Source organism: Rhagoletis pomonella, unplaced genomic scaffold, assembly GCF_013731165.1.
Source record: "Rhagoletis pomonella isolate Grant_MI unplaced genomic scaffold, Rhpom_1.0 Rhpom_scaffold_00005, whole genome shotgun sequence".
Lineage (NCBI taxonomy): Eukaryota > Metazoa > Arthropoda > Insecta > Diptera > Tephritidae > Rhagoletis > Rhagoletis pomonella.
In genome coordinates, this window is record NW_023458559.1 from 81450621 (window position 1) to 81475729 (window position 25109).

Genomic DNA, 25109 nt, shown 5'->3' on the forward strand with positions numbered 1-25109 from the left:
TAAATGCCAACCAGCTGTTTTTGATCAGCTGTTTTCCTGTTGGCAAAAATTTTTCCAGCAGAAACCAGCAGCTTCCCCTCAAAATGAAATGTCACTTTGCTCTCTCAATTTCCCCTACTTTGCAAGTTTTTTGCGTACGCGAACGCAAAAACTTGTAAGTTTTGGTTAAACATGAACAATTAACAGCTACGCGAACGAACCTAATTACGCCTAATTATTAGAAACGAAGGATTTTCTTCAGTACAATTTTGTCGTATGCGAAATTTGTCAACAATTTGGCAGCCACTCTGAATCAAAATACGAAAAAAATTGATAAAAATGTGTACTTAATTAACATCGCTTCTCGGAAATTCAGATTCAGCGTATCAAAAACTTTGGAGCAAAATAAAAACTCATTAAATAACTCATAAAAACTAATTTTTTAATAAAAGTTATAACAGTTAAAGTCCATGAATAATATTTTAAGTTTGAAATGGGCTGAATAAAGAAGACCTACTGATTTTGTTCGAATTCCCGTTTAACTTCTAAGTAATTTTTCTTGAAAATTGACTTTCGAAGAGTAGATCCATTTTAACTTTTAATTGCAAAGCAAGAAAATATACACCTTCGCACGTAATTTTAGAAAATGTATCTTGAAAAATACTTAAATTGTCCTTTTCTTATGTTTAATGTTTGGTGACTTTGGACGACGTTACCACTTCCTTTGAGCGAAATATAGAATGTTTATTAAAAGAAATGTTGTATAAAATTCATTATTAAATAACCAAAATAAAAATTGTGCACGATTTTTAATTATTAGCGTGCATGATTTTATTTATATTTACGATTTGATTTGTCGGCCAAATAATATTTTAATTTGTTTGTGATTTGATTCGTCAACCCTATATAAAAATCATTTTTTTAGTGAATCGATTTGTCGAGAAAATCAATATGATTAGTGATTTTGCAACTAAAAACACTTTTCTTTATATAAAGCAAGTACGATTTTCAAGAAAATAAAGTGATTTTCACAATCCAAAATATTTTCAGCCTATCTCATATTCTGATTTTTTTTTATTCACTTATGTATGTACACTGGAACGCCACAAAATAAGTCTCAGTAGAATTAGTAGTTACTTAAGTAAAATAGCACATTTAATTGAAATTTCTCTATTTATTTTTATAGATATTCTCATGTCCCGTTTGGGATCAGAAGTTCGTTGTACGTATGTATGTAGGGAATTTAAATTGTATTAAGATACATTTTCATAACCAAATTAAAAAGAATACAAATTTTAGTTTACAAAGATACTTCTCAAGCCGCTACGATTTTAATATCAGGGCTACTTTTGTTTGAAAGATATACATATGTGTGTATGTATGTATATATATATATATATATTTAGAGTTATTTTACGCAAATTATATATATATTTTTTTCTCATATCTAATAACTACTTATGTATAGTATAAGTATGTTATATTGCCTTTGCCCTTGCGGTTCTACGATTCCGATTTTCTAAAATCTTAAACTTTTACGCGCTTTAACATTGCTTGGCGTAGCGTATGGATGTAATCTCTCCTGACAACGTTTTCTCCTCTTGCGCAGCTCAGTCGGAAGCGACTGTGTCGTGCGTGGTGTAACAACATTCAATGGACTGTGCACTGCTGGCATTGTATTGACGTTACTTGGTTCGCTGCGCTGCTGTTGGGGAGGTGGGCTGCTGCAGCCGTTATTGTTAGCAACTGTCGGTGATGGCGTATGTACCTGATTTATATTCATACGCTTAAAATAGCCAGGTAATCCCGAGGCTAAAGCATAACATTCCATTGTAACGTATTTGGTGCAATAAATAAAGTCTGCAAAATAAAAAATGTTTGCTTGTTATGAGTCATGAACTTCAATGAAAATGTATAATTTACCTCTAAAACACCAGCAAATCCTATTCCCGCTGAGGTATTACAGCTGCAGCAGAGGGAAGAGTTATTGGTTAACTAATACAAATATAACAATTGTCTACTCTTTATATACGATTTTTTTTGGAGTTTCATAGAATATACCGTTTATTTATTTTCATACAAGTAGTATGTACTCACGGCAACCTTTTCTTTAGAGAATTTTCAGCTATTTGTCCTTGTTTTATGTGGGCTTATTTAATTTGGGAAATATTAAGCGCACCCACATACATATGCACAGAAGGTTAACTAACGCCTTTTTGACGCTTTGCCCTGTCTACCTCTATTTAGAAACATAACGAATTTTCAGCATACAATTTATTTGAAATCCTAATATCCTGGCATTTTGCGAACTGCCACTAATTCTACCTGCAAAGGTTGTCAAGTTTCTTAGAAGCACATCCCAGCCCATATGGAAATTTTTCGTGCCTCCGCGAAATCTTAACTAAAACATATGTAACTACGAAGTCATTCAAGGTCAATATCGTTACCTTAATATAGAAAGGCCCTAACTCATACAGTCGCTGAAATGCAAAAAAGCCGTAACTGACTAAAATTTTTTATTGCTTAAAATGGTTTGGGACACATAATTCGATGAAATACATCATAATCAATCGAAGCGGGCATTTCGGATGTTTGCTTAGTTACGGCTTTTTGTATTTCAGCGTCGTTGTGAGATAGGGCCTTTCTATATTAAGGTAACGATATGTATCTTTTTACTGGCACCATGTATACAATGAACAATGTGTTTTTTATTTTATTTTATTTGTGACAGCGCGCAACCGTTTACATACTTAAATTCAATATCCTCGCCCTAATGGAACTTCCGTTAATGATCATCTTGTAGGGAAATGACGCTTAGGGCCGGTTGCTCAAAGCCTGGTTGACATTAATCTCCGGTTAACATCGTTATTGACGTATTCGACTCCATGCATATAACACGATGCCGGCAACGTCGATAAAGATGTTTAACCGGAGATTGTGTCAACCAGGCTTTGAGCAACCGGCCATAAGTCGCTGCTGCTAAAAGGGTTGCCTACATTTTCTAAAAAATCGCAACCTAACCGACAAAATAACGTAAGCGAAATTTTTTTCAAAATTTTCTTTTTGATGCAGAAATGCATCTAGATGCTCTAGGAATATTTCTGCATCAAAAAGAAAATTTTGAAAAAATGTCGCTTACATTATTTTGGCGGTTAGGGCTCGATATATATAGTAGGTACATTTTCAAAAAAATCTGAAAAAATATAGTACACTTCAAATATACATATATAGTATTTATTTAAAAGAAAAAGTAAAAACAAAATAATTCCTGTCGCACCTAAACAACCTTAAGTATTTCTTCAGGAATATAAAGCCACATAATTTAATTTGTATTCTTACCACGTCCACTGATTGGAAACATTTAGAAATTATTTATTTTAAATTTAAATCGATGTAAGTGGTTGAGGAGCATGGACGTGGCAAGACCATGATTTTAAACTCTGGAAAAGTTACGCGAATTTGTTCGAATATAAAATGAATTCAAATTTAAAAATAACGTGGCTCATTTCTTGGTACCAACGCCTTAGGGAATTCAAAAAAAAGCCAAAAAACCACAACCCTACTGTTTAGTCCCTCGCTAGTGTGCTGCCACTTTTTCAAAAAAACCGCATTTCATGAATTCGCGATTTATGCATAAACGGAACCCTTTTTGAATTCATCAAATGAAGAATTCACGAATTCTGCCGCATAAACGTAGTACATATAAAAGTCTCATCAGAAGAGACTTTAAAACTTGATTTCCCAACATTTTAATTTTTACACATTGATGTTTCTGGCGCAAGGGGGCCGAAATCTCCACTTACAACAGAAGGCCTAAGTATGCGTTTTCAAACGTTTCGGCATAACGTTTCGAATGAACCACTTCCCGCTCAAAAAAAAAGGTGGGAGACTTCACTATTCACCTCATCATTTACATAAACCACACTGAAGAAAAAACATCACTGCTGATTTGTTATCAGTGCCGATTTTCGTTGGGCATGTTTGATTACACAACACAAGAACAGCTGTTTCGTTAAGTTGAGAATTATATACCCCAGCGGGTGGTGGTGGAGAAAAGGTGAGTAACTTGACTTTTGATTGCTTGTATGAGTATGTGTGTGGCTTACTGTTGTGGGGAGAGCACAGCGCATGAGATGCATTCAACATTTTCCTACATATGAGCCGTTTATTTTGAAAGTGGCATAAGTCACTTCGCACCTCTTGCGATTAAATGACCTGTTACTAGTATATGAACGCGTCGGTTATTCGTTCAACTGCATCAACGAAAGGGAAAAGGGTTTGTCATTAGTTTATGAAAATAGAACGATTTACAGTTGCACCCGGTTACAAGTAACCGGCCATTTAACCAAAATAGGTATGAAGTGACTTATGCCACTTTCAAAATAAGTGGCACATATCTGTGAGATACATACTACTATTGCTGCGGCGTATAATGTGGGGTGTTTGGCCGGCAATTCTGTCAGTTGATTTTCACATGCTGAGAAATTAACAACTATATAGGTTGAGGTGATATACTTTAAATTAAACATAGTACCTACTTATACTCAAGCGAAGCGGTGAGATAAATTGAAGAACTTATTCACTAAGTAGGAATATAGTAGAGACCAAGTGGTGGTAGTGGTGAATTATACAATATAATAAAATAACTCCAATCAGCCGCCCCCCTGGTTGAGCACGTTGTTTTTCATTCAACAAAGCAGCTACATAACAATATTTAAGAAGTTTTTGGTGGAAGTGCACTAAATACCGAATTATGTTATGTAAAGTGGCTAACGAAGAGTAAAGGCATACGAAAGTGTTTGTGATATAAAGATTCTGAAATGTTTTGAAGTTGTGATGAAATTAAAGTGAATTTTTTTCCTCTCGACGTCGAAGTTAGAAAACACAATAAAAAGGTAAATAATACCAAAATAGAGAGAATAACTTATACAAATAAGTGCAATTTAATAAATACACATTTTTATTAAATAACAAAGGGCAGTGCTATTACTGTATCGTGCACTGAGGCCAGCGGCAGTGGCAGAGTTAAGGACAAGTGCGGTCGTTGGGACGAGACAAGGGCAAAGAAATTTACATTCGAGCATACATACATACAATTAAAGAATTAAATTGCGCGACGGTTACGAGTGCAATTTTCTGAAGGCGATTGTCAAAGCGTCATTGCCGCATTTAAATTGGAAAATTTTGCCAACAATCACGCGCTTCTATCGCCTCCCTGTAGCCGGTCGACACAAAAGTGCAAGTGAAAATTTTCCACGGCCCGATATTTTTTGCAGTGCGAGCATCCGTAAAATGTTGACCGTATCCAAAGGCCCCAGCAAGATTGTCGCCAAAACACGCCGAGGTTAGTAAAGTATTATGTATATTTTTTTTCGAAATAACAAAAATCACATTTCCGGTTAACAGTTCAATAACCGTTAGCGGTTGCATGTCCCTGAAATCAATAAGGACAATCGTTTTCTTTTTACAAATGCCAGTGAAACGAAATAAAAGTTGTTATGTCACACAAAAATCTCGAGGCATTCAAATACGTTAACCACACACCTCACATCCCATTGCCCGTCATAACCATAGCACATGTTTTGCTAGTGTGGTGTGAAATGAGTGTATTTTGTTGTTGCTCTCGCTGCTCTTACTGTTGCTGTTGCTGCTCATTCTATCGGGTTGTAAAGTACGGAAAATGCTCGTTTTCTCGAGAATACTCTGACATTGCGTTGGCGGCAGCACTCACACACTCTTTGGCACTACTGCCATGCGGTTGAGATGTGGAGGTCAGGCATGCTCGCTACCAGCTCCAGCTACTTTGTACGAGTAGATATGTTGAGTGCTGTTAGGTAGCTAGCAAAAACAGGCCCCCAAACAGTGTTGCCAGAAAGTTATTTAAAAAAACTGTAAATTTTCCGAAGAAAACTGTATTTTGGAACAAAAAACTGTAAGCACGTTTTAGGAACCGCAGCGAAGCATCAGCAAGGGTTCCGTAAAGTTCACACCACAACAACAGCATTTAACGCCATAAACACTCAGATATTACGTGGCCTAAACCGTAACCGCCCCTGTGAGAGAACAATTCTATTGGATCTGTCAAAGGCGTTTGACACCATCAGTTACTCCACACTACTAGAAGATATAGAGGCCTCCTCTCTCCCACAGGGACCCAAACGGTGGTCAGCGAGTCATCTGAGTGGTCGACACTCGTCAGTAATTTTTAGAGACAAATGGAGCAAACCCATGAAAATCAAATAGGCGGTGTCCTTTTCCCAACACTGCTTAACTTTTATATTTCTAAGCTCCCTCAACCCCCAGATGGAACCGATTCTGACGGCGAATAACCCGAAAATCCTCGGAGTTACCTTCGCCTGCCTGCTCTCCTTCTCAGCGCACACAACCGCCCTTGTTAATAAAGTACAGATCCGCAACAATGTCCTCAATTCGCTGGCCGGCAGAACCTGAGGCAAAGACAAAGAAACGTTGCTGGCAACATACAAGGCTAACAAGGTTCTAAACTACGCAGCGCGAGTGTGGTCGCCGGGGACTAGTAGGACGCAGTGGACGAAGTTACGACAACTCAAAACTCAGCACACAGGACAGCGACCGGATGTCTTCTATTGTCGACACAACATCACCTTCATGACGAGGCGCAAATGCTCCCCACAAGGGAGCATAACATTATGCTCTGCAAGCAATTCTTAGTAGGGAGCCACAGACATGGGCACCTGCACAGACACTTTCTTGCAGAGAAGACCTCGCCAAGGTACGTCAGAAGGCATATATATATACGAACTGACGGACGAAGTCCAGGGGTTCATGAAGCAACCTCTGGACCCGAGAGGATATCGACAAGCCTTGAGCGGCATTCACAGGGAGTCGATCCCAAGTTAGTAGACTCCCGACCTGTGAATTCCGTTCTGGGCACATAACCACCTGACGTGGACGAGACAGAGCTTCGTCTGCCTCGGGAAGCTCGGACCACAATAGCCCAACTTCACTCTGGCTACTGCAGCAGGTTAAACTCGTAGCAGACTAGATGCGGATGTGCCCAACGAGTGCCGGCATCCGGAGAGACACCCCACGACTCAAGAAATCACTTCGAATGCCCACTAAACCCCACTCAACTAACATCTCTGTCCCTATGGACGGACCCTATAGAAGCACGGTTCTTGGGTCTCCCGTTAGTTGAGCTTGACGACAACGATTGAGGGACTAGCGGATCTGGGCGGAGTTGTTGTACACGAAACAACAACAACAACAACAACAAAAGTTTCAGAAAAAGGAAGGTTTTTTAGATTTATTAAAAATAAATAATAAAAGCGATTAATTTAAAATAGAATAACATTAACCGTTTCAATAATACTTAACTAAACAAAACTAGATTTCATAAATGGAACATCACAAATCGTTTAAAGAAATTCAGTTTCATTATTGTGTATTCGCAAATTGCCTTGTTAATTTTTTGAAAATTTGATTCGATACTTAAAATTTAGTACCTCCTAGAGCATTTTTTAAAGAAATATTTAGTTCAAAAAATCCCAGAATCTTAAGTCTTTCCAAATTTGACTGAAATACAAAGAACAGCTGAACCAATTGTTTCAAATGAGGAATTTTAAAATTTTTTTCTTATAAAAAACTTATTGTCCCAGAATTGTCGAAAATGGAACCAGTTCAGAACTAGTTCGAAAGTTCTGCAGAGGTGGCAATTTCCACTTCGTAGGACATCGCCAATTAAGAAGACACAGTTGAAAGCGCATTGCGTTGGGATCGCCTCTTTAAGAGCTAGTTCTGCGCATGTTCTGAACTAGCGCGATTACTGCAGGGTAACATCGGTAAAACTTTTACAGGCTAAAAGAGTGAACAACTAAAAATGTAAAACTACATAAGTAGAGTGAACATCGCTACTCGTGTGCTTGTGTCCAATTCGCTATTACTCTCTTATTTGTCTCTTTATGCATTTTTATTGCTTGCCGGTTTTATAGTTTAACCGTATAAATAACAATAATAGTATGGATGGTGATATTGCAAACAAAAACAAAAATAAATTGACCAATTAAGTTTGATTTTGTTTTGAATATTTGTTCATTCCACATAAAAACTGGCGCTAAGGAAACGAATATCTACTAGGGTTGCAATATCGCTAATAAAATAATCGATCAGTCAATTATGCATATACATTAGGGTGAGCAAAAAAAAAGTAAAGTTAAAGAATTTTAATGCTCTCACCCCCTAGGATTGTTCGATACCGAAAAAAATATACCACCATTTTTTTATTTATTTTGAAACCAAAAAATATTTAGCTCTATACGACACGAACAAACGCGTTTTCGTTTTCGGTGTGGGTTCACACTTAAAGATCGCTCAAACCGAATGTTTTCCTTTATTTTATATGGTAAAAATCAATTTTTCGTTGAAATCGTATAGAATCTTGAAAATCAATATTTTTCGATCTGTTTCTTTCAGGAGACTTCCAATAATAATATAATAACTCTTTTTTATAAGTCCCGAAAAAATGCAATTGGGGGACCAATCAAAAATTGTTAGTATTAAAAAATGGTAAAATGAATAATTGGGTATCATTATTGGAAGTCTTCTGAAGAGAAACAGAGTTTTCCGATCGAAAAGTATTGATTTTCAAGTATTCTATACCATTTCAAGGAAAACTTTGTTTCCCAGATAAAATACATGAACAATTTTGAGCGCTTTGAGCGATCTTTCTTTGGAAAAAAACAGGGGTATATTTTTTTCGATATAGAACAATCCTAGGGGGTGAGAGCATTAAAATTCGGACTTTATTTTTTTCCACATGCATTTTTGGACCACCCCAAAAATACACACACGCACTAAATTTATAGACACACCCTCTGTTCGTAACTAGTTTAGGCTAACGATGTTTATTTAGTTATTTGTATGGCGATTTCTAAATTGTTATGACTTATTCTAATTTCTTCGTGCAGGTGTACCGCAAAATTATGAGAAGCTGTTTGAAATCAAGGAGAGCGGTCGCAGATCATCTGATCTAAATAGTCCGGAGAAGAAAAAGTAAGTCGCATTCTAAAGCTATTTTTATTTTATATTTAAAAAACCAAAATAAATATTTGCGAATTTCTGGACAGATACGTATGTATGTACATATGATTCTATGTGACATATGCTCAAGTATATGTACATAGTACATATATACATACATACCTAACACATATTTATTGTTTATTTTAAAAACGCTGGTGAAATTCCAACGACCAACTTGCCTTTGATTTGAATATGAAATTAACCTGTTCGGTGAGGTGATCGCTTTGTATTATTTATTTTCTTTTGGCCCAGTCTTTTCAGTTATACATATGTACATATGTATGTACATGGATTTTATTCAAAATATTTTTACAACTTGTATGTACACATATGTACACGTGTAGACGTATCAATTCTGTTGTTGCACTCCGTTTTGTGTTAACAGCTGCCTGAGCAAACAATTTGCTTATCAATTTTATATTTAAGTGTACGTACACAAGGGTGGTCCAAAAATGCATGTGAAAAAGTCAAATCGGATTTTTATGCTCTCACCCCTAGGATTGTTCTATACCGAAAAAAAGTATACCCCTATTTTTTTTATTTAGAAATCAAAAAATATGTAGAGGTCGCTCAAAGCGCCCAAAGTTTTCCATGTATTTTATATGGGGAAAAGCAACTTTTCGTAGAAATGGTATAGAATAGCTAAAAATCAAACTTTTTGGACCAGAAAACTCTGCTTATCTGCAGGAGATTCCCAATAACAATACCCAATTGTTTATTTAACCATTTTCTTATCGCAACTATAAATTATAGGTCCGCCAAAAACCCCGATAAATTCAATAGGGCGACCAATAAAAAATCGTCAGTATTAAAAAATGGTTAAATAAACAATTGGGTATTATTATTTAAAGTAGGCTGAAGAGAACCAGAGTTTTCCGATCGAAAAATATTGATTTTCAAGAATCCTAAACCATTTCCACGAAAAATTGTATTTTTCCCATATAAAAATACATGGAAAACTTTGAGCGTTTTTAAAAAAAAAATAGGCGTATACTTTTTTTTCGATATAGAACAATCCTAGGGGGTGTGAGCATTACAATTCCGACTTTACTGTTTTTCGACCACCCTAACGTACACTCATATATATGTATTATTTTCGAAGATTTGGCAACTCACAATATTTTCCCGTCATTAAAACGGGTACCTACACATTTCTTCTGCTAATAAGCTTGCACTCGAGCCGCTCAAAGTACATACTGGTTATTTAAAAGATTTTAGCTGGCGCATCCAATTTAATTTAACTGTTTTAAACGAAGTGCAGTTGTTATAAAATGGAGCGCTTCATTAGCTGATATGTGCGAATGTATGTATTTTTGAACATTTGGGGTATTCACAACGGTGTCGTAAGTGTCGTATTGTTGAATGTCGGAAAAATGTATTAACTGGGTTCGCAAAGTACCACCAAAGTCGTATTATGCATTTTCGCAGTGTTAAAAAATAGTTGGTTGTGGTCTCAAGTTCTCTAAACATTTATTTAAGCTTTTAAAGTTTACGACATACAACAATACGACATTTACGATACCGTTGTGAATCCCTCAATTAATTTAATTACCTTAGTCTGGCTGAAAATTTGGCGAGTATTGTTAACAAGCGATATACACATGTCTATACTAATAAATAAAAATAGTCTATACTAATTTTCACCAGCTATAATTACTATAGTAAAATTTAAAAGTTTATTACAAATTTGATTTCTCAAGGTTAGAGAGTTGTTATGAAACACAACAAATTAATAACACTTTTAAATTTTTGATTCTTATCAGAGAATAGCTAAACTCGTCGTAGTTTTAGGTCAAACTCATTAAGAAAATTTTTGATAATCAAAGAGTTTACAAGTTTAGGAATAAATTGTGATATGCTGATTGTGGCTTAAAGACGGAACTGTCATCAATACTCAACTGATCGTATAAAATTTTCCATGAACTAATAATCATGTCTGAGTTGTCCTATGTATGTACATACGTATGTATAATTATGACAAAATTTCAGCCTTCTATCTTCATTTTTGGGTAAGCGCACGCAAAAATTATAATTTTCAATGAAATAATTTTTTTCCCCAATTTTGTTTTTATAAACGATTAAATATGACAAATAAAAAAAATCGGGTGTAGTTTTGTATGTAGGGAATTAAATTCTCTACCTTTCATCAAATAAAAAAAAAAAATTAACTCGCATTTTTTTAGAGCCGAAAACTATATTTTTTTCTAAAACAATTATTTTGATTTACTTCTAAAACCCAATTAAAACACTTTTTGAAAAGAAAATATTAGGGGGTTTCATCTATTTAAACGCGTAAATGCCTCGTAATCGTGTAAACCTTGTAAATAAACCGGGTTTCCATATAAAATTAAGTAAGTTTTCGAGGTTGACGTGGTAACGAGGCATTTACGCGTTTATATGAATTGCCCTATTATATATTTTATTACTTTATGAAATTTTGTGAATAAAAAAATCGACAATAGATATACTATTGATCAATCCCAATATGAAACAGGAATGAATGTGAAATAAGTTGAGAAAATGTTTAACGAAAAAGACATTGAGCTTTATACCACGATTTGTTTTTTAGGAAATATGGAAAAAGCGAAAAAGTCCAAGCAGTAGAAGTTATAGCTGTTATTTCGGAGATCACCACATCTCATCAGACGTCTTTTTTTAGACTTAAGCCGGAATCGAATCCACATCATCGATCGATGCATAGTCAGTCAGCAATGCTAGTTTACGGGGTGTGCATAGTTCAGAGGCTAGCGTTGCTGATTTTACACATCTATGATGCGCAAGATTGTTATCTATCGAAAAATGTGTACCCTTTTTATTTTATTTCGAAATCCCAAAATATTTAGAGGCCGCTCAAAGCGGAAAAAACAAATTTTTCTTGGAAATGGTACAGAATCCTTGCATATTGTCTTTCAAAAAATTAATTTCTTAAGGCAGTGTCACACGATCGGCATATTTGTGCAGATTTGTACATTTTTTATATTGGGCTATTGGGTACAAAATAAAAAAAATATTGGGACGAAAAGTTTTTTCTAGTCACACGATTGGTACAATACAGCGAACTTGTATGGAAAAATTTGAACAAAATGTTTTTCGTGATTGGATTGAAGAAGCATATTTGTCACGATTGCACGATCATTTGCCTTTGGCTTTTTTACATCAAAAATGTTTTGTTTTCGTACTTCAATTTTTGTTTTAAACTTTTAAAAAACGTCTATTGACATTTTTCTAAAAAAAATTAGCAAAAACCCTATTCACTAGGAGCTTAGTAATTTTGAAACAATCTTAAAAATTCACAATAACGAGCAATAAATACAATGCAGCAATGCAATCAATTTAGACTTAAAAGTATCCTTACTTTCCGATAGTATGTACCTAGTACGTATGTATGTATATCCAACTCACCACCCAACTCGTTCGTGTGCTTGAGACAGTGATTGAGCGATTCATTTAAGGTATAGTTATTCCCAGAACGAGGAATACGAAATGCATTAAAATAATACAATAGGGCTGTTCATTATGTTGTGGAAATAATCTTGGATTTGCAGTTGGAATTGCATTTGCAAATTTTATGCTTGCCGCCATGGCAACCATGTGCATTTTATTGTTGTGAATTAACAAATGCAACGAATATGCAAATGCAAGAGCTTATGCACAAGATCCTGAACAGCCCTAATATTTATGTGTATGTAAGATCATGTATTTCGTTCAACCAATGCAGACATACCTAAATTCGTTTTGCATGATTGTTATGGACTTTGCACTCAGAAATTCAGCACGAAGACTCAAAGTTTATAGAATAATTTAGATCGATTAGAGTAAGGCATTCGAAAAGAAATCAATTTAGCCCGTATTGGGAACCGGCAGCTCAAATCTGTTAAGACCCCTTTCAGACACGTCAAGTCTTGCTTTCAAGTCTGTTCGGCTCGTAGGCGAAGGAGGTGAGAAGAGAGGAGAAGAGTACATTCGGCTCACCTGCTTCGCCTACGAACGAGCAGACTAGCCGGTTTAAACGCAACCGAGACCATTGTAACGTAATATATGAAAAGCAAGACGAAGACGACCGATAGAGTAATAAAATCGCTATCAGAGATGTTGTCGTGCAGACGAATCGTTCGTGTTGCTTATCGTTCGTGATACAGAATAAGGCTGTTAATTTTGTGTCACTTTCATCTACTTATCGGCACTATTTTTGAAGACCATTAGGAACATTTTGAAATTTTGAAATTCCATCCCTGGTATGCACTACATGCGTGCACTCTAAATCAGCGACGGGCAGATAGAGCTTTTACTCAGCAAACGTCTATATGAAATATATATAAAGCTAAAGAGAAGGCGGTGCCCATCTCTGCTTTAAATAGAAGAGCTACTTTGAATGTACATACAAACCTACCCTGCAGCATAAAAAAAAATCATAAAAATGATTCGTCATAAAAAATTTAGATTTGTCCAGAATGGAACCAGTTTCGAACGAGCTCTACAGTTTTGCGGGTGTGGGGGGTAATTACCACTTCATAGGGCGTCGCCCTGATAAAAAAGACAGTTAAATATTTTGGGCCTCATGCATAAAAAGTGAGTTTAAGCACAGACTAGATTTTTCTTGAGTTTCAGCACACTTCATCTGTGTAAATATTAAGTCTGAGCTTAAGCTCACCTTCTATACATGAGTCCCACTGATTTGGAATGGACGTAAAACCAGTACCGCCCCTTTTCTAGACAGCTCGACGCAAATTCTGAACCAGTTTGATTTGCTGTGGTGTAGTGGTTAGAGGTGCCATGAAAAGGCTTCTCATAAAAATACAACCGCCGTTCGGTGGAAAACCTCGGCCAAACTCTACCACATTGTGTAAGCGCCAATCTATTATTATTATACATATACATACATACATACATGCATTTGTTTGTATCTACATATCGCACACCGTCTTCAAAAGAGTCACAACTCAAAATAATACGTTCGTCAGAAAATGCGAAAAACTATTTCGAAGCACATGTTAATCATATTGGCAAGGTCGACTTTACCTTAGGGTTTTTTTAACAAATTATAACAAAAATTTGCTCCAGATTTTGCTGAAAGGTAAATAAAAGCTCTGTGTACATTTTTAGTACATAATTTCAAAAATGCAAAATTTTGAGTTGTGTCTCTTTTGAAGACGATGTGCGATATGTACATATTTACTATTGTCATCGTTACTTTGCGCGTAGACGCAACACGTGGAAATGACGAAGGCATACCCTACAAGAATTGTATGATGGAAACTAACACATTCTCATTTATCCATATCATTTTACCATAAAATAAGGCCATAAGTTGGAGGAAGACGGAAGAATTTGTACACAAAAGTTTACATCAGATCTTTCACACTGCCCTTTAGAATTTGATGGAAACTTGTAGGTAGCCAGTGACAGAAATCTCTATCAGTCTTGCCATTCAAATGATTTGTCAAATGATAGTCACTGTTCTTGCAGGGTAGCCATTATCTTGTCATTTACTTAAAAAATCTGAGTTAATTAAATTTATAAATGCAGACATATGTACTTATGTACGTACACACGTATGTATATGCGGTAAAATATAAATACGAGCAAATGTGCAGCGTATCCTTAATGAATTTTATTGCAGTGCTACTCTAGCATAGTTTTAAGAGATGTGGGGGCTTGTCTAGCGCACCCAAACACATACACATGTACATACGATATAACAGGTCATAAAACAACCCTACAAATACCTACATACATGCCTATACATATGCATATAAACATACCAGTATGTACATACATACCCAACAAGCAAAATAAACTTAAAGAAAGTTTTTTTTAAGCTTTCAATTATAAACATTAAGCTTACAAAACGTTGATGTTTTGTTTATAAAACGCTTGAAAGTAAGCGTAATATAATCGAAAAGGAACATTGGTTATAAGCGTAGAAATATAAACTTGTAATAAATGTTCAAAAGAAAGCTTTTTATAAGCGTAAAAGTGTAAACTTATAATAAAGGTTCAAAAAAAGTTTTATATAAGCGTATCAATATAAACTTACTAAAAATTTTCAAAAGAAAGCTTTTTATTAACATTTTTATAACCCTTTATTTAAAGATATTTCATTAAAAACTCATACATAGATTGCTTAACATCTAGAAACTAAAAGAAATGCGAATTTTCGGCGGACTCATCTACAGTCGCGAAAATATAAATAGGGAATAGACATTTTAGCATACAAATTCACAATAACACATACAAATTAAGCATAAAAAAGTTAATTATTACATCTTGTTGCGTGCTTTCAATTACTTGCGGTTATTGGCAAATTGGAAAAGCGACATCGATGCAGCTATATATTCCGCTTCATCGCCGCCATTCTCATTGATGAACTTTTCTGAAAAAAATTTAATACATTTTTAATTGAATGTTAAACTAAGAAAGGATAAGGGGAACTCATCATTTGAAGACTCGAATGCTCCACCGATTAGCGCAGCGGGTCCTGGATTGGATTTTCTTGTTTTACCGCATTGGTTTTATTTAATTTTTTCTTTTAATAATATATTCTAAAAAACGTAAACACGTCACTTACGATTGAAAAAATTTTATATTTACTACTTCATGTCGTTGGCATTTACATTTCATTTATAAGTTTAAGTTATTTATAAACATTCGCTCTCAAAACTTATTAAAGGTTTGTTTGAAAAAACTTTTAATAAGCTTAATATTAAAAATTCTTATTTAACGCTTATTATAGCAAACTTAATTTAAGTTATTTTTAAAAACGTTTACTGAAATGCTTGTTGGGTATGTACATAAAATGTTGCCAGTAGGAAATCTGAATCTATGATCTAAAATTCTACATTCTACTTAGAAATAATAACTGAAAATATTTTATATGTTTTAAGGACCTCTTTCCCATTTTGTGCAGCCTATCCGAAATTTGTAAGTTAGTTGCCGGGCATGAGTTAGTCTTTATCTATATATTAATACGCTAACGACATCCCATACAAATCTATTCCTCCCTACTACTCCTATGTTTCTCAACCGATTTGAATGATTGTTGTTTTGTTTGAAAGGTGTTTCAAAGAGGAGGTGCGCATTTTTTTGCATTTGTTTTTCCGGTAGGTGGCGCAGGAGTCGAGTTATTCGCAAAAACTTCATTTATGGCTCGATTTGCTTCAAATTCAAAATAAGCGTTACTAACATCAAGAGAAATATAAATTTTCGTATAAGCCTATGAATGCGTGCTTTGGTTTCACCATCTACTATCTAGATCTTATATAGGTATTAATACGCTAACATGATTTTTATGGTAAACTTTTGAAACTCATATCAAATGGAAGAGGAGTTGGCGTAGTTGTGCAAAATATTCAAAAAAAAAACTTATTTACAATCCTGATTGGTACAAGTTCAACCCGAAAATTGTTAGAGAAGCAGCATGTCAACTTATAGTATATTAATATGCAATCGAATCCCCATACAAATTTAAGTCTCCCTTCTGTTCCTATGAATTATAAAATTATCTAACAGAAAGTATATCACTCCATAATATTAGTGACGTAGACAAACAAGAGGTGCTGGTGGGCTTAAACAACGTTACAACTAAAACAAAAAGTGATGTGGTCGAATTCCGACCACTGGGCGATACTAGTATCAAATTATTCGTAAAGACCAATTAAATAGATAATACATTGTACTAGAGCTATGACATATATTTTGTTGTTGATTTTGGACACTATAGTGTCAAAGTGAGCACTTTAAACAAAATTGAATTCAAAGCCTCGAACTAGACAGGTCAAATGAAGATCGTAAAGAAAACGCGCGATCCAATGGTTTCAAAATTACAGATATCAAGAAAATTGTTTATCCATTGCGGATATTCCAAGAAAATCTATTCAAATCTATTTCCGAAATGTGATATATGGACTGGTGTAAATGAGCCGAATCAAAAAAATCCATACCATTTAGGAAGCTCCAAGGCTCTAATGTATAAAATATCAAAATACTGCAATCTTGAATACCTAAGGATAAAATTATTGAATGTATTGAAATTAACAGATTTTCCTGCAGGCTACGTTGATTTTTTGCTGTGCTGATATCAGTTATATCTATAAGATTATTTTGTCGAAACAAGTGTTTTTGTTTGATTTATATTATCGTAAAGCAAATTTGAAATGTTTAAACAAAAACGGCGCAGTAGATAACAAAAGTATCCGAAACAAATTTACTTAAATATACATATATAAGATACCTCAGCTTTAAGGTGCCTAAACCTATGTAAATATGTTTCAACTCCGTTGCTTAGAAAAACATTCTAACGAGAAAAATCTACAATGAAGTTTAATTAAAGAATTTCAATGAAATTGTACACTTAAAAGAGGTGCACTTAACCGGATTCAGTAAATAGAGAAACATCTGGACATTAACATAAACATATTGTATGATCTATATATATATATATATACATATATGTATCTACATTAGTGTGCGCCTTATTTCAAGTGAAGGGTCGCACTTTGGTGGGCACTGGGAGAAGCGGTTTTTGATGGCAATGAAAGAGCTGATGCTTTCGAAAAACGTTGATCACAACGTAGCCTGTAGCGATTTTGTCGTCTCTGTCCGTAATTTGGAACATGGTACCACTCTAAAATAAATGCTCAATTGTATAAATAAAGAGTTCCCAAAATACAAGAAATATTGGTTTATTAACTGCACTTACATACATATGTACATATTAGAATAATTAAATCTAGGTATAGTTCAACATATTTTGGTCTTGTATGAATTGGCATTGCTGTTTTACATACATATGTATGTATTTGCTTGTCGCTTCAAAAAGCTTTCTGTTTCTTGACAGAGGTCAATTTCGGGGCTATCATGCATATTTTTCGTCTATTAGTAGCAGTTCATTATTACCTTATACAATTGTATGTATGTAAATACATACATATGTATGTATGTACTTACATGTATGCACGTAATGTAATCAATCGCTTTCTCGGCCTATACGTTATCTGCGACGGATCAGTGGTTTACAAATCTCTACAAACCTTGTGTATATATATATATACATACATAGATCAAAATACGTTAGGGTGCCCCAGAAAAATTCTTTCGAGAAATTCGATAAGAAATAGGTAAGCACCTTACGAGGTAATCCATATTTTCTTGCTAGAATTGTCATCAGGACCAATGTCATCTATTAGTATCTAAAGCACAAAATGAACACCTCCGATGACGCCTTTCGTTGTATGTAAGTTGCAAATAACGTGTCGCCGAAGTTATTTCCGATCGCCGAACTACTCCGAGCGACTGCTCTACATTCTACGTACCTTACTTGGTAAATCGGCTCAGAAGTATGTATGTCTGACACCAAATGTACATTCTAAATTCCTACTTCCATAAGGCGGCTGCGCCTATGTTAAAGTAAGGGATATTTGACGGAACAGTGGTAAGGACCGCCGGGTGAACTGTAAGTTTCTGGTATGGCGTTATTACATATCAAGTTTTATTACTGTAGGATGACGATAACCCGTACTGGCTTGAAATTTTAGCTACGAAGTTATACCGAAGCTACCACACATAAAAGTGAAGCTTAATCGCAATAAATCTACGTTTTTAGTTTGCGGTGACTTGAAACGACTTATTTTGAGTATTTTATAGTAGTTCTTCGTATTCTTTCCAAAATTATATCGCTCAGCTACTAAACCAAACCCTGTACAGTAAGGCCTTAAGCAACATTCACCGAAAGACAACCACCACTTTTACCAATTCTCGCCACGTGAATGCCGTCATCGGAGTTAAACCAACTGCCATTGCAGACGAGGAGCTTGAGCTGCATCGAGAAATCCGCGAGCTTCTGGAGCAATTATGGTCTGGATATTGTAAGAGGTTAAACTCATACTGGTTCCATTAAATCCACTAAGCTGACAGCCCTCTGCCTGTGGTCCGAGTACGTTTCCTGCCAAGCTAACTATAATATGAATAAGCTGCCGTAACTGACTGTCAGAAAATGAACGAAAAGTCTGTCAAATGCATAAGCAACGTAGTGTAGACTTTTAGGTGGCTATATTTTACTTACATGAGTGAGTGTCGTTCGAATGGACACCGACGCTCCAGCTCTGAAAGTATTCAACTCGGAACCCGCTGGTGGTAGCAGAGGAAGAGGGACGCCCCCACTGCGATGGAAAGATCAGGTGGAGAAGGACTTGGCTTCACTTGGCGTTTTCAATTGGCGTCAGTTGGCACAGAGGAGAAACGACTGGCGTGCTTTGCTGAGCTCGGCCAAAATCGCATAGGCGGTTACAGCGCCAAAAAAGAAGAAGAAGATAAATAAAGAAAAAAAATACCAATTTCGGTAAAAAAACCAATGCGGCAACACTGCATGTGTTACATATGTACATACATACGTACGAGGACAAACAGCTGATCCCGTATATTCATATTATAGTTAGCCCTTAACCTATATTATTTATGTAAAAAAAAAAATTTGACGTAAGGCGTATCGAATTTCTCAGAAAAAAATTCCCTCATTATTTTCTGAGATACCCTAATGTACATACAATATTTTACTAAATGCTGCAAAACGCGAACTATAAAATTATCAGAGCAAAAAAGTTATAAATCGTAGGCAAATTTTTGATAACGTTAAAATCCTGAACAGTACAGTTTTTTGTGAAAAAATGCCTCTTCATGCCATGACTTTTCAAATTTTAATACTGCTACTGATTTCAAATACTCTCGGTTGATATTGCTTTGATTTATCTCCCGTGACAGTGGGCCTCATGCATAAAAAGTGACTCAACTTCCAATACAAATTCTTGAACATGACTTCACTTCTCGCGTTGCTAGGGTTTTAGCGGAGCGGGGTACGTCACTAAGGTGCTAACTTGCAAAACTCATAGTCATTTAATTTTACTTGCAAAGCAATAATAAAGTAATTAAATCATTGATCATAACATTTGTTGTTAGCGTGACTATTTCTAATTTTATTATAAATGCATATGTACATATCGCTAGCTTACAGTGAAAACTTGCTAAGTCCCACTTTAAAAGTTTTCCAGGACTGGAAAAAACTTCTTATAGACATTTTCTTCAAGTATTTCGCAAAACTTTTAAACAATTTTTCCTATTCAAAGAAAAGCAAAACTTCATACGAATCAGAGGATTCGATCTTTATCTTCTTCTTTATTAAAGGATTTCGCACTATTTTGACTTTATCGGATTTTCGGTGCTTCTTTTTGCTTAGTCAAATTTTCCTTGCCTTGTGTATAAACGAAATATGAATTTTCTTAAAAAGTGGACTTAGCAACTTTTCATTCTAAACTAGCGATGTGTACTTTTTAGAGGCATAACCAACATAGCATATTGACTAAAAAGTCAAAGGTTGAGCCAACAACCTCATCAAATCTCGTAACTGATCGTTTTCCATAATAGTCGCACCTAGATAAACCTCAGTTTTGTCATTAAAAATTCAAGATAATTTTTAGTATATACTCGGCTGTAATCTTTCTGTAAAGTAGGCTCGATATTATCGGCACGTTTACATAGATTTACATAAGGGTGCCTCACCAAAAAATTACAAACAATTGGGCACATGTATTTTACCAGGGCTGCAAACCGGTTTTGAACCGAATCGTTTTTATTTTGGAAAAGCCGAATCCAAGTGGAAAGAACACTCTAAAAAATTTTTCTGTTCTGTTTTTTTTTTGTCCTTTTCTATTATTGAATTTTATTTGCTACTGCTTTGTAAATGTACAATAATCGAATGATAAGAGTTTTAGTTTGAGTTGATGATCGTGCTGACCTCTAGAAAAAAAAGATGTATCATTCGAACCGAACCGAACCGAACCTCGGCTCACAGATTCTTATTAACCGGTTCTGGTACCTGTACAAGCGTTTCTAAGTGGTTCAAAGCCCTAAACCGAACCGCATCGACTTTAGGACCAAACAATTTTAATTCAATATAGGGGTTATCAGAGACATGAAGCGCGTTGAAAATAAATTTTGAGTGTGCGTTTTCATTAAAAAGACTTTCACGTTACTGTCAAATTTTCTTTGCAAATAAATATTCTTCGGCAATCGAGTAATTGTGAGCTCATAATACGTACTTATCTGCCATTAAACTGTGAAGGCTTGTTTTAAATATTGATCACTTTGAGTTGGTTTAATCAAACATGTGTTGGCTTTATCCAAACATGTGAATAATTGAGTTGTTCAATGTTCCGAATTCCAATCTGAAGCATAATTACTAATTTAATTATTTAGAACATTTTAGTAGAAATTCGAAAAAAATTAGAAGAGATATCTTAGGTGTACATACATACATGCAGTGTTTCATGTTTCGCGTCAAGTGTAGGAAATTATTCGGATATCCTGAAAGTAATCGACCTCGGGAAAAAAGCTTGCGAACCAAAGAAATACAAACTTATGGCGGACGACCCGGTCTAATGTACATACATGCATGTTTACATAAAGTTTAATTATGGCATCATAAAAGGTGCTTCAAAATTTACGCAAGACTTGAAATAAACAGACACAGGTTTGTTTTTTTTAATTGTTTCTCATTTAAATATAAATTGTATAGCCCATTGGGCAAAATTGAGCTACGGCTTTACTGGAGCATCGGAAATCGTCGAATTGTGTTGTTGGTCAAAATTTTCCTCATTCTCAAAAAAGTATGGTCCAATAAAGGCGCCAGCTCAAAATCCGCACACAGTGTACTAGTGTACTATTAAATAAATAACCTTAATTGTGGTGGCTATGATGATTAACTTGTTGCGCGTAAGTGTCTTCAAAGCCGTCGGGCTCATTTGGCCGATATGCTATTCCAGACATTGCCTTATCTTATGTAGGTACTTTATGTAAAAAAAAATCATTAAAAAATGTGTTTTCTATTTAACTAAAATCTTGTGACACCCTTTATTAGCGTGCACAAGTAATGCAAATTAGAGTAAGCAATTCATAGAGTATAAAATGAGGCAGAACAAGTAAAACTCGGCTGCCAATCAAGAATTTATGCAACGATGAAAAAGCAGTTTTTTTTTTAAGACAAAGTAAAAAGTAAAAAAGGGCTTATTGGAGTACTGTGCATAAATACTACATAAAAAAGCAAATAAAAGTAAAAAAAATCAATAAGATTATTCAAGGGAAAGTTTATTAGCAATAATTATAATTAAGGCGAGTACAGAAAACAATAGACATTGAGAAATATTCCAAACAAGTGGTTTCTTATCAGTAATACCACAACAAGTAAATTAAACTAACACAAAAAAAAACAAATTAGTTTTAAGAAATACAAGTTTAATGCTGGAATAAAATTTCTAGCTATAGAATTTCACGCATACGTAACAAAACGAAGCTTAGAAAACCAAAAATGTCCCACTGTCTTTATTGTTCTGTACCCTTGTGGATGAAGTTCGGATTTTTGTCCGTTTACCGATTCCATTTTCGAATACTTTCGCGATCCGTTTTCGGGGCTGCACTTTTTCCTATTCTTTATGGAATAAATTTCCATGGTTTTCCATTAAAAAATTAGGGCCTTTCTCTATTAATGTAATGATATGTATGTAAATGGCGGAAATGCCACAAATCAGGTGACTCAGCTGTAGATATTTTTGGACAATCAGTTGACAGTGTTTTTACTTAGTAGGTTGTGCGATGCAAATTTTAGAAACAAAAAAAATGTTGTTGAATCTTTTTGGAAAAGATGTACTTTTAAATTTCTTTGTTTTCTGCATTAAAATTTAATTTTTGATAAAAATATTGTTTTCCCCTAAGCTATCGATATATCCTACATTCCAAACGATTCCATTTGTAAATATCTGATATACAGAAATTATAATTGCATTTTTTGTTTCGATTTTTTACAGTGCCCCACGTCCTGTCTTCAAAAAATCTGCTTCCAATGGACGACAAATAGAAGAAGTTTCATTAACACCGCAACATGAGGAAATTGTACAATACATCAATGACTGTAAGTATAAAAAAAAAAGATGAATGAGGAAGACAGAAATAAGACTAAGTGCATTTAAGTGCGGGACAATAATATATACATACATACATATGTAGATATACAGTGGCGGATTTATCGTACAGGCAACATAGGCTGAAGCCTAGGGCGGCAGAATTAAGGGGCGGCGAAATTTAAGACAGCTAAATTAAAAGAAAAAAATTTATTTGGATTCAGCTGCACTTGAAATTGTGTTTGTGTCTGTAAAATATTATTAATGATTCATCTCATTCAATACAATTCAAAATTAGAATTACGCTGCGAATTTTTCCTTAGTATAGCAGTCGTTGAAATTTCCATTTAACTTTCATTCACGCGGCTTAGAAACCTGACGGCGCGCCTGCGCGTGACGCAAAGAAACAGCCGACACGCTGCCCCGAGAACGAGAATCATCTAAAAGGTTACCACACTTGACAACACTGCCGAAAAACGAGCGTGCATTTTCGAGAAAATTCTTGATTCCAAGCCCACCAGTTTTTCATAAGTGTATCATAACGTGAATAATCTGAAGGTCAGCTTCCGTCGTATGTCAAATTAGGCAGTGTATCTGTGTATGGTCTTGTGTTTGTCTTGTGCGAGGTCCATGCTGATGTCGAATTTGTTAATTCCGTTATGTATTTCATTATTAACGAACTATATTGTGATAAAGCACTGCCAATAACAATCATATTTGATATATATATATATATTTTTTTTTCGTGAAAAAAGGGCGGCAAGTTATGAATTGCCTAGGGGCGGCAAATATTTAAATCCGCCACTGTAGATATAATAAAAAAGCAAAGCCACTTGAGAGATATGTATGTATGTAGTTATTTATGGATGTACATATGTACTCAAGTATCATATTACAAGATCATTGTCTTAGACAATAAATTGGGAAAATAATAAAATAAGAACATTATTTCATGGGATTTTTTTTTTTTTTAATTTTTGGTCGTTCTTGCTAAGTTTCAAGTTAAGTCTACCTATTCTCTAATTTAATAGTTTATTTTGACAAATTGATAAGAAAAATGTATGAGTATACGGTGGCGAACGGTGGAGAGAATGTAAAGAAAGAAAAGATATTTTAGCGAGGTTTGGCTACTTTTCTTTGCTTAAAAAATTTTTCTAATTTTATGAAAATATAGCCTACTATGAGCCATCCACAATTCGCAGAGTTTTGCGCTTGACTGATGAATCCGTATCTACCAAGTAAACTCCGTCGATAACCGATCGACTACTTGCCGTGCATTTCAGCGATTACTTTTACCAGGCAATGTCTTAGGCGCTAGTCACCATCGGCTCTCTCTGCACTACCGGGAGTTACTAAAGTAGTTAGTTCAAGATAGCGTTATGTTCTTAAGTATTTTAAAATTATTTGCCATGTACATATTTTTTATTCTGCTCAAGAAAATGGGGTTAAAATTCTTAAATAAAGCAATAACAAAATTCGTTTTTTACAAGTTAAGTTATAAACATTCATACATATGCATTTCAATATTATAATTAACATAACTTGCATAAAAATAATGAATATCTCTGATCATCAACAGCTTGGAATGTCATTGTGGCGCATAATCCCTACGATTCAGCGTTTGATGGCAATGGGCATGCTCAACCGGCGGACTCCAACAACAACTCTGGTTAGTGTAAATTTGAATTTGTAATTTGAAAATTTTAATAATTAACTCATCATTAAATTGATATTGCCAATATATAGCCGGCTCATCCATCGCATCCACCTCAACATCATCCGCTGCCTCATCGGTGTGTACTTCACCACAACCGACCGCATCGATTTACTGCATCGAACCGCCCAGCCCAGTGTTGAGCGATTTCAAGCCATTCGACTTAGTGACCTGGTGGTATGATCGCCTCTGTGATGTAAAGAGCACGTGAAGTGTGACCAACTAAAATGTATGTGCGTGTGTGTGTGCGGGCGTGCGTGTGTGTGTATGCATGTATGTGGCCAAATATTGTGAGACCAAGCACGTGCAACGAAGAGCAATTGCGATAAACAAAAACGAACAAAATACAAAAAAGAAAAAAAAAAATTAAGAAATATTTACTACTACCAAAAAGTGACCAAACTAAAAATTTA

At 35.0% G+C, this 25109-nt stretch overlaps 4 protein-coding genes across 9 annotated transcripts in view; 2 read left to right on the forward strand and 2 right to left on the reverse strand.

The window, feature by feature from the left end:
* LOC118739670 overlaps nt 1-25109 on the reverse strand; it is a 339105-nt gene that overhangs the window by 196966 nt on the left and 117030 nt on the right. The gene's annotated exons all lie outside the window — the stretch shown is intronic.
* The window catches only part of LOC118739680 (short transmembrane mitochondrial protein 1-like), a 397003-nt gene that overhangs the window by 167551 nt on the left and 204343 nt on the right, over nt 1-25109 (forward strand). The gene's annotated exons all lie outside the window — the stretch shown is intronic.
* Nucleotides 1-25109, reverse strand: part of LOC118739672 (ER membrane protein complex subunit 4-like) — a 394927-nt gene that overhangs the window by 164978 nt on the left and 204840 nt on the right. The gene's annotated exons all lie outside the window — the stretch shown is intronic.
* The window catches only part of LOC118739671, a 29539-nt gene continuing 8865 nt past the window's right edge, over nt 4436-25109 (forward strand). For 2 of the 5 annotated variants that reach the window (XM_036471144.1, XM_036471143.1), the window contains exons 1-5: nt 4436-5323; nt 8925-9009; nt 22890-22993; nt 24562-24651; nt 24729-24925. In XM_036471144.1, coding sequence (XP_036327037.1) covers nt 5272-5323; nt 8925-9009; nt 22890-22993; nt 24562-24651; nt 24729-24907 — 510 coding nt within the window. In that variant the 5' untranslated portion in view covers nt 4436-5271 and the 3' untranslated portion in view covers nt 24908-24925. Of the gene's footprint in view, nt 5324-8924; nt 9010-22889; nt 22994-24561; nt 24652-24728; nt 25037-25109 lie in introns of those variants that run through there. The other 3 variants (XM_036471141.1, XM_036471142.1, XM_036471145.1) reach the window with 3 other exon arrangements.